Source organism: Plectropomus leopardus, chromosome 13 (genome assembly GCF_026936395.1).
Source record: "Plectropomus leopardus strain MGB_pleo_1.0 chromosome 13, ASM2693639v1, whole genome shotgun sequence".
NCBI lineage: Eukaryota > Metazoa > Chordata > Actinopteri > Perciformes > Serranidae > Plectropomus > Plectropomus leopardus.
Window position 1 is genome coordinate 20,646,139 of NC_142188.1, and position 11,029 is coordinate 20,657,167.

The following is an 11,029-nucleotide window of genomic DNA, read 5'->3' on the forward strand; positions in this document are numbered from 1 at the left end:
TTCATAAATTCTACATTTTGTTGTGTTAACATTCATTTTTAATTTTGTATTTCAGTGCATTCTGTGTTTTTATTAATAGTGACTGAAACAAAATGTCTTTTATTATATCAGGCTGTAAACTCTGTGTCTGAGAGCTGCTCTGTTTTGTGCTGTACAGTATGGAAATATCAGTAAACATCCCACCGTAATTGGTCTTTGATGGAGCAGCTGCTCAAAGAAAGGTGTTTTTTTGCTTCTTCTTTTGTACGGCGTAGCACGACTGAATAGATGTTGCTGTTAATACTGTTTACTACAGTGTACAACAGGTGCAGGGCTGCAATCCAATCAATCAATCATGAAAAAACACTCTGTAGCAATATTATTTTCTATTAACAAATTTTGTCCATTAGCGCCCCAAGGAAAAAAAATTGTTTTTACCCAACTGCAGCCGCAGTGTGGCGTTTTCGATTTATCAGAGTGCACCAATCCAGCGTGCCACCCAAGCTTATTGCCCTGTGTGCTATTCAGTATTTTTTTGCTTAAGGTACAGTGCTCTTTTCTCCATGGAACGTCTCCTCCCTGAATGAATGCCCCAGGCTCTGTGAGTGTTGAAAGAAGTCTCATTATTGCAGCAATGTGTGGACAGCCCCTCTCTCTTTGAGACTCAGTTTTGGAGCATTCATAAGCCTTTTTTTCTCCGATTTTTTCTGACATGCAAGCGTTGAAGCGTTTCCCCTTTGGGCCAGGCAGTGCGATGCTTGATACTCCTGTCAATGTTTCTGATGCACTCCATGCAACCGCTGGTCCTGAGACTCCATTACTTTAAGTGCCTCATGGGGAAATATTTTCGCAGCCCCTCAAATTCTTCTTTGGTGTGCTGCTGTTTGGAACTGTGAAGACCTACCAGCTTTGCATGGTGTGAGAGAGCCTTTGAATAACATGTTTATGTGCCATTGTTATGAGCAATGCACTTGCTGGCATGACTTGAAGATTACTGCAAATGCTTTTTTTATGCATCAGCCAGACTGAGCATGTCCTTGTGTTCATCTCTGCGTGTGTTTTCATTTTAGAGGTAATCAAATAGGAGCCAACCCCATCAAGGAAAAGACTGAACATAATCTCAACATGAGATAGTCTAGTTTTCTCTCTGTGGTCAAACACAAAAAAAGCTTTATGATCATATATTCTCTTCAAGTGAATCACATCTCTCAGTGGAGTTGTTACAGATAGACATGATTGTTTTCTGCATTTGTTTGTTTTCAATAGAAAAAGTCATTTTATTAGGCCTATGAATTCACTCTGTGAATATCTTTAGGGGCTCACATATCTGACCTCCAATTGAAAAAAAGGCCTCTTTGCTCTTTTTTGAAATCTTCAAAGGTGTGCGCTTGTGGCCTCATTGTCAGAAAGCTGTACAAGCCCTCAACGCCTCCTGTTTCGAACACTAGCTTACAGATGGCTTGTTTGATGATTTCTGTTTTTATCAGTGTGTCTTTGTATTATTCAGACGGTTGGAATTAAAACTGGGAATCCAGAGTAGCCTGGTTCTACATCAGATTGCCATAGATGCTTTTCTCAAAATAAATGTAGACTTGATGCCTGGCATTGCCACAATTGTATTGGTGATATTTATATCATCAAGAGACTAATCTGTACAAGTCCCTGGACAGATATAAAGGTTGTGCGAATCTATCTTGTCTTCAAAGTTGGATTTTAACATGATATGGCATTTGTGCTAATGGTACTAACTGTCCTACCACACTCCTTAAACATGACAGTGCTCACTTCATATTTGCATTGTTTGTACTCAGCCAGTGTGTTGTTTCTGTCCTCAGGGTACAGGGGTCAGAAAGGAGAACGAGGCCAGCTTGGTCTGGGGTTACCAGGAGATCCAGGACCCATGGGGCCACCAGGTAGGAGGCATCTTAATTTGTACACTTAGTTTGGTGTAATTTATTTGTTTTAAAGAGTTTGGGCAAATGGAAGCTTGAGAAAATGGCTTAGGATACAAAGTGCAAAAAAGAATGCATGAGGTTATTGAAAATCATATCTCAAAGATGTGAAGAGTTTTGTTAAGTCAGCAACACTCATCAGAGAGGACTGGTCCAATCAAAAGTGTACCGTGTTTGTTCATTTTCCATTTGAGATTTTTTTATCAGCTGCATATTTATATAACCACTTATCAACATGTTTATATGAACAAAGGATTAAATGATTGTGTGTTGAGAGTAAAAAGTTATTCATTGTGATGAACCAAGTGGCAACCACAGCGGCTGAAAAATGAGGCCAACGTGCAAGTGCCAAAAGCTGCAGTTCTCCATGTGGCCACTTGAGGCTGTTTTGGAAAGAGAGTCGTGACAGCCGAAATGCTTATGTGAGGAACTCACAGAGACAGTGATGAATTTTAGAGGAGCATTATGCTGCTAGAAAAACAAGTGTTTCCCTCAGGAGTTGGTGGAGACTAAAACAGAGCTAAAATGGGAGTAAATATTGGACTTAAAATCATCAGGTTGAAACACTACTCAAAATGAATGCCAGAGTTGCTCTGTATTTGCTAAGATATGTCACTGTTGTGTTTATAGTTTGTTGTGCTCCATCCCAGTCACCAAACAAATATTTAATACTTCCTTAAATCTTCATTCTAAGCCTTAGATTTCAAAATAATTAAACATAAGACATTTTTTTTGTGCCTTAATAAACATAAGCTGCAGATCATGAAAACATAAGGAAGTACAGAATTTGCACCCAAACCACATTGTGTCATGCGAAAAAACCAGCCCTGCATTGACAGCCCTGTCTCCTCCACATCCACAACTGTTTATCAGAATTTTTAACCTCACCACCAAAAGGCGGGAGGTGTAGCAAATCGCACAATGATATCGGAGAACTTTTGTCGTGTCAAGTTTTCAACATCAAATTCAATTTCAGCCTTTATTTGATATCTCAGCATGTTGCAGACAAACACAACTCCCAGATGGCATTGTGTTGTCTAGAAACTTAGCTGCTGCTGTGACACAAATGGGACCACTATAGAGAACAAATTGCTGCAATGACGGAGCAATGACGTCCGTTCGGTGATGTAGAAGCCCAGCTCGCTGTTGTCCTGAACAAAAGTTTCCCTAAACACAACCCACGATGTCAGCTTGTCCCCTGCTCCTGTGAACTAAAAAATAACTCTCCCTACCCCAACGGAGCGATGAGAAGTGGGATTACCTCCCTGACTTCCAGCCTGTGACAGCAGGAGTATATCACTGCACCTAAAGTCACTCATCCAACTTCATATGTGCATAATGCATGCGTAGGGCAAAGGGAGCCTGGCTGTCCTCTGGAGAGGACAAATCACGGCTGCTGAAAGACATCTCTTGGGATGCATGGTGATAGCAAGAACCTTGATACAAGTGGTGGGGTTAGACTTCAGCTGTATTCACATCTTGGAAAGAGATGGAAAGTTGGACAAATTGCTGCAGTATGAATGTGCTACGCCAATGTGTTGATGTTCCCTTCACAGAAGAAGATTATTTCTACCAACCAACTTTCAGTCACCTGGTTGTCATTATTAGGGACAGCTCATAGCTGTTGAATTCCACATAGAGACGCTTCCAAAGCCAAATTATATTTGATTCGGTCGTACACCCGTCTGACAGCCATATCATATACCCATACACTTGTCTATACAATCACGTGCAGCTCCATTGATAGGATACACACCAATTGGCACACACAGCTGTCAGTCATGATGCCGCCACCCCCCCCACTTCTATAGCATCAAATAACTCTTTAAGCCTAATAGAAAAATTAACTTTTGAACATACATCAGGATGATAATAACCTTCTAAAATGACAGAAACCAAATTTACTTGACATGTGCATTTAGTTCAGCCCAATTCCCATCTGCTAACATGGAGGGGATGGGGTTAATGACCTATAGAGAGCATATTTAAGTCATGCCCCCAAAGTGGGGAAAACAATCCCTCATTCTGTACTGACTTGTGTGAATGTGCCTCGGTATCTTTTCCATCTGCTAGCAAACATAACAAAAAATACCTTAAAGCTGCAGTGTCATGCGATGCACTACCAACAATGTAATTTTTTTTTTTTTAGCTTTTTTTTCTTTTTCAGCTGCTGAACCAAAAAAATGGGATTTAAAGAGGACAAAAGTGGATACCGAACTGTGGGCTCATGTCACTTGTTGTAGAATGAGCAGCAAGTATTTCCCTAAATTGACCCGTCAAATTGCAGAGGTTAAAGGTTTTGCTGATATCTAATATTTCTAGCTAGCTACAGTTACTTTGTTAGCGTTTCAGCTACTGTTGGCATACTGTGGTGCTGAGAGTTTTTCCCTCTGATGGGCATGGTTTCCAGCGTTATAACACACTGTGCTCTGTGTCTATACAGCAGCCACTCACCACGGTGATCAATATGTTGTGACTTACTTTTGTGAAGCTTTTTATGTCATCCTTCTTCATATACAGCCTGTGGTAGCCACCTGGACCAGGCCTCCTGTAACGCTGCTCAGCCCTGCAGCCGATTTTTCCCAGTGGCCAATCATGATACTGCAGCAAAAATATCTCCAGTTACCCAAAGACTATTTTCCCCGTAGGTCACCTTTGTAGAAGCAAGGTCTGTAAAACAGTTGACAGGACGCCTCGAACTGCAAACAAGGTCAAATATGACTCTCTCTATTCTAAAAGTTTGAGCCATGATGCTCTATTTGTAAAACTTTTCTCGAGTTGAGAAAAGCAATTTAAAAATGAGCAGGAACTTGTGGGTGGAGCCAGCGGGAGAAACATTACTGCGCATATTCAGTGGACCGCGTACCACAGAAGAAAAAAATTTTGGCATATGCGCCATGCAAGCAAATTTATTGGAGTGAATAGGCGCCGACTTTGGTCCAGTATCGAATTATTATAAAAATCTATGTACCTAACACACATATAAAACAAATTGGGAGAAAAAAACCCAGTTTTGATCATGGTTTTTCACCTTTGGTCTGACAGTTGGAACCACCACAGTGCTGTGGACAGTTTGTGTGAGAGCAGCTAAACAGGAGATGGATGTGACAATGACAAAAAGGGCAAGTTGTGTTTTCAGAGGCAGGAAAAGGACAAGGCTGTTCCTGCGATTCCTGTTGTATGAGCTGTAGAGGAGGCAGGGCTCCCCCGAGCTGTGGCTGGTCTGACTGATGTAATGGACACTCGGACTGCAGGCAACGTTTTTTTTTATTGGCTTACAGAGATACTCTCGAAAGAAAATGTTATCTCTGGTCCTTATGTTTGTGTGTTGTATGGACAGAATATGAGAGACAGTAAAGTAATTCTTTTTCACTTCGGCAAGCTGTTGCTAAGTAACATGAGCTTCTAATGTCTCGCCTGCCGTGATGACCTCGCCATATTAGAGAATGAGGAAATGTGCTTTCTCTGTCCTTCACTCTCATTACAGTGCAATTAAAGAATTCATTAATTTTAATGGAGATATCCAATCCAGAGACATCTTGAAAGCACTCGCTTGTGCAAAAGGTTCTTGTCAAAGTTAAGCCATGTCAAGGGAAAATAATAAGCAAAATTAATAAGAATTTAGGGCAGGATTATATATTAATTAGAATGCTTTTCCAATATGTATATAACAAATGCATGCCAAATACATACAGCAGCCTACATAATGATCTATTGACACTGACTGAACTTAACTCAGTTCCGCTGTTATAATTGCAATAACATCATTAACATGTTGTTGTCATTACAGTTTTCTTTGAATCATCAACTGAAAAAAACAAATTTTGTAAAATAATAGAATGATATAAGGGAGTAACTTATCTTATCACTTGGTTTATGAAATGTCTAAAAACAGCAAAAAATGTTGATAGCACTCCAAAACCCAAATATATTTAATTTAGAATGATATAAAATACAGAAAAACATTAAAGAGCCAGAAAATATTTGGCATTTTTTAATGATACATTTTCAAAATTGTTGTCAGTAAACCTTCTGTTTATCAGCCGATCATTTAATCAACTAAATAGTTTTAACTTAATTTAACCTCAGACTATACAATTATGCCATCACAATATGATGATTTTGACCCAAAAGTTGACGAACAATGACACTTAAGTATATCCTGCTCACTACATGAATTTGGTCTCTTGTGCTTTTTTGAAATACTAATAATTCAATTTCAGTACAACACGTACCCTGATAGAGGTAAAAATCAGTGGTCTTTGGTAGACAAACGATGTAATGCTTAATTTTTTTTTTTTAAATCTCTGGCCTGGTTTGGCATTTACTTATGTATCAACCAAACACATACACTGATACTGATATTCCTCTAATTTGCTCATGTCAGCTGATATATCAGATTGTTTATCTGTCAAGCTCTGGTAGAAATACCCGTGTTGGAAAAAAAGTATAGCAGGCAAGCTGTCAAGACTTTATTTATATAGCACATTTCATTCCACAGCAGAGTGTGCTGCACAGTGGAAGCTGCAGCCACAAACACCGCGGACAGTGAAGATAAAACATTAGACATAAGTAAATGCAGACTCAGACACATGAAAAATACATGTGAAGAAGTGGAAATAAAAGTTAAAATAATGAAGATCTACAACCATTAAAAAAGTAAGAATAAAATTCTGTCAAATGATGACCATGACAAACAACTGGCCTCTGAAAAATAAGAAGAGGTGCGAGTAACAATTAAAAAAGAAGTAAAAATAACAGTTGAGATCGGCGAGCCAGATCACTGAAAGGTGCAGCTAAGAAGGAATTTTTCAGTTTAGTTTTAAAGAACAACAGCGTTGGGGCACACCTAAAATCTGGGTAGGATGTTCAAGCGGATGGCGCTTAAACACTAAAGGCAGTTTCACCAGTTTCAGTGGAGACCCAGGAAACAGCCAGGCAGCCTGCGTAGTGTAACATTTTGGATTAAAACCAGTCGCACTTTACTACAGCTCGTGTCACCACGCTGAACGATGATAAAGTGCAGCCCGGCACAGGAATTAATAATGTCATTTTCTCTGTCAAGGCCCTCATGGGATCACTACTCAGGGCCCTCCTGGCTCTCCGGGACCCCGTGGACCTCCTGGGACATGTGACCCTAGTGACTGTCTTCTCCCATCCCTGTGATCCCAGGAGAGCGGTTCAAACAGCGGGCTGGTTCGAGCACAGGCGTCCAGCTCAGAGTTCAGAGCAGGAGGACGTCTTTGCTGTATCTAACAGCTTCCTCAGCTCTGGTTTATCGGACAGACTCACAACTGACCTCTTTTTTTTTCACTTTACAATAACATTAAGATGCAGTCAGGATTTGTTTTGTTGTTGGGTTTGTTTTGAGTGGGAAAGAAAAGCCTTTGAGGATTTTTTTTTTCTGCCATGCTCTACTTTTAAGGTATTTCTTGTTTTCACATCCCCTACTGTGATGTAATGCATTCCTTGTCAACTTTCATTACGTCTTTCAAGACCATGAAATGACTTTGTTTCATCTAGTTCAGTCCCTTCTGAGAACATGATCTTAATTATTTGTTTGCCTCCTTAATGGGCATGCCTATTCACTCTTCTGCTCTTATTCAGATAAGCCAGGGTGCAGGCAGAAGGTACATCTCACATTTGTTTGTGTGTGTGTGTGTGTGTGTGCGTGTGTGCGTGTTCGTGCGTGTGAGCGAGAAAGAGATAAGCTGAATGAATATTCTTGTTTTATGTGGAGGTGCGAGAAAATAACAGATGTTTTGAAACTCCTTATGCAACCAAAGTGCAGCAGATGCGTCTGATATAGAAATTATTTATTTTAAGCGTATTCTTAAAGAATGTATTTAAAGATGGAACTAACAATTGTAGTAAATGTAGCATGGATATGCAGTAATATTATTGCTAAAAAGTTGATGAATATGAATCACTGAGAGCGTTGCTTTATGAAATTACCACTCATGACACATTTGCATTGTGCATGATAATCATTTTTAAAAGAATCTGCAGTATAATCATTGATAAAGACGTCTTGCTAGTTTTTGTAGGTTGTGCGTCTCCATATTTTTTGTAGTACAAAAACCTACGACCCGTACTGTTTATTTGAAACTACTCTGTTTGTGAGACAAATATATCAACTGCAGATTTGAAGAATGTACTTTCAATATTGTTTAATGAGTGTGACTTCACATTCACCTTTACTGTTGGTTTAATCTGTAAATAATCTGAACGAGTGATTGCTTTTTCTTTTTCTTTCTTCCTGTCTAATGGGGCTTGTAATGGGACCTGACAATATAATTACATAAGCAAGTCGTCATCGTGATGACACATTAAGGTTCTCAGTTTTGTTATCAGTGTGTGTGTGTGTGTCTGAGATGATGGGTATTAACACTTACTGTTTACATAGTGTTGTGTATGATGATTCCTCTGGTTTATTTGTATATTTTTGATTTTCAACCACACAAAGGAAACTTCAGACTTTTATTTTGGTGAAACATATAATGTACTTGAACTTCCTCATTGTTTGTTTTAAAGGATAACTTTTGTATTTTTCAACCAGGACCCTGTTTTTTGTGCCTAAGTGAGTAGTGTAATTTTTTGTACGTTGGTTTTCAAAACAAGCATCTGCGAAAAAAGCTGCGGTGTAACAACATGTGGCATTTATCCACTGTCAATTTACGTCCATTTTAGAGTGCTTGTTTTTGCCACTGACAGGTTTAGATTGTTATAAGTGTCTGATGACATTATGGAAAGGATACCTACAGAGATAGACCTTTCTGTTAAAGATTAAGATCCCTTTTTTTTTTTTACTTTACTTTACTTACTTTTACTTTACTTTTTTTAACCAAAAATTGCCACCGCTAAACCCACCAGACTCTATTTAAATAAACAGTCATTTTATCATCATAGAACACACTTGATTCAGATTCAGGTGAACCAAATAAAACTAACAAAAAACATCTTGGTTCATCTTCCAACTGTTTGAACAATCACAAACTATTGCTTGGATGAAACAAATCCTTAAGGCACCCAGTTAGATGCGGGCTTTATGTATGCTAAAATTGTTATTTATTTAAATGGAGTCTGGTAAGTTTGGCAATGGCAATTTTGGAGCTGTTTCTGGTTGGGGAAAAAAAGGATCTTACTCTTTGACAAAAGTATTTTTCTCTGAAGAGTCTTTTCCATAATGTTATCAGACACTTAGAATATTATTTTGAGCCTGTCGGAGGAAAAAAACACTTTTAAAGGCCTTACATTGGCGTTGCACAAATGCCCCAAGGGGTTACATTACAACCCGTTTCATAGCTGCCAGCTGCAGCGCTCCTGCTCAATCCTGGACCAGTTTAAAAAAATGTTGTTCCCATTAGTCAATTAAACAGAAGAACATGGGAAAAAAGGGTCCATGTTGAAAAATACAGAAGTGACCCTTTAACAATATCATGGTCTACATCCTGTTTTTTCACTGACTGACCAGCACTGTGTGTCACTATGTATTGTCTGATTTTGGTTTTTTTAAGACTGGAGTTTGGATTTATTTATTTGCCACAGCAGGTTTTAGAGCCATTTTAATGTTCTCGACTAATTTTAGAGGCTTTTGAGTCAACTTAACGTAAACAGGCGATGTGATTGTGCTTATCCAGAAACTTTACAATCATTGAAAATGTGCAGAGCTTCAAGACATAAAGAAAAAAGTTCCCAGCTTTAAACTTAAGATTGAAATCAGTGCCATGTTTGAAGATTTTGGAGGAAATGCAAAGTTTCTTCATCCAACTCAACTTTGTAATCACTCTAAACAACTAACTTTTATATAGTCGAAAAAAGATAATTGGACCGCAGTCTATATAGCTTTCCTTAAGCTTTCATTTTGAGTGCTGTTTAATGAGAGTTTGACTCAAAGGCTTTAATGTTACTTTTAAGTGTCCTGCTGTGATTAATGTTTGAAAAGTTCTGTGGGTGTATCTGACATTTTGTGACGTTAAGAACTCTCTGTATTTCATCCTTTAAGATCTGTTTGACACTTTCTTTACTTCATGTCTCACATCACAGAAAGTCATCAAGCTTCTCTTACACATATGAATAATAAGTCACATCGTACTCTGAAACTCTGAGCATTTTTTTTTATATGTTTCTCAGCGTGCGGGCTTGGTTTTATCTCTGCTAAGTTTTATCAGTGTGGTCTAATTGTCAGATTGGTGTAAAATCAAATGTGTGCAGCCGACTTCATTTGTGAGTTGAAAGAGCCCCCTGCTGGACATGTATTTATTTTCTCCTTGCTTGTAATGTGAATGGAAAACAATCTTTCTTTGGGTTATAGGCTACATAAAATCCCCTCCTTCTTATTGGCTTCTGTCCTTTCGTCACGCTAATTTTCATATTCGGTTTAATGGGTTCCCCTTGGAGACAATAACGCCGACCTTGACCAAATTCAAATGAGGCGGCATCAGCGGACTAATGTGATCTGAACTTTTTTTTGGTGTACTGATGAGAGCAACTCTCTGCTGCGTATATTGAATTTAGCTTGAATTGATATTAATGTGCACCCGGTTGGTGACTTCAATTTAGCTAAACAGTATGATAACTAGGGAGGACACAAAATGGCCGCTGATGTCACAGCCCACCTCACCAGCAATTTGGTGCCAGCCGTTTCACATCGTTCCAAGTTAAAATCCATTTATTCTAAGTAGGAAATGTCAGACGAAAGCAAAGGATGGAGGCGCTATAGGTTGACGCATCCTTTAAATCAAATATTAAACTATCTAAAGACAGTCTTGTCAAATAATGCATTGAACCACTACGTTTTATCCATCCACATAATTCATCATTGCTTCTGTTTTTACAGTAATGCAAGATGATCCTGTTGCCACCTATAATCTAATCTTGTAAATAAGCTTGTAACGAGGGGGAATATGGATCAGCCTCTCAGCACGGTCCCCCGGATTAAAAATGTCTGCCTGCTGCTCTCACTGTAACTCCTCTCTGCTCCTTAAACTCATGTCATGTTTCGGACTTAAATGTGTGTTTTTTAAAGGTCTCTGTTTCGTTGAGTATCTACCTCAGTCTTGGTTTACCACATGTCTACATGATGAGCTATTTAGGGG

The 11,029-nt window shown here is 38.8% G+C and overlaps 1 protein-coding gene across 2 annotated transcripts in view; it reads left to right on the plus strand.

The window, feature by feature from the left end:
• Positions 1 to 8,738, plus strand: part of col19a1 (collagen, type XIX, alpha 1) — a 129,615-nt gene extending 120,877 nt beyond the window's left edge. For both annotated transcript variants that reach the window (XM_088086536.1, XM_042502335.2), the window contains exons 53-54: positions 1,815 to 1,892; positions 6,997 to 8,738. In XM_088086536.1, coding sequence (XP_087942662.1) covers positions 1,815 to 1,892; positions 6,997 to 7,097 — 179 coding nt within the window. In that variant the 3' untranslated portion in view covers positions 7,098 to 8,738. The remainder of the gene's footprint in view (positions 1 to 1,814; positions 1,893 to 6,996) is intronic.
• Positions 8,739 to 11,029: the final 2,291 nt, after the last annotated feature.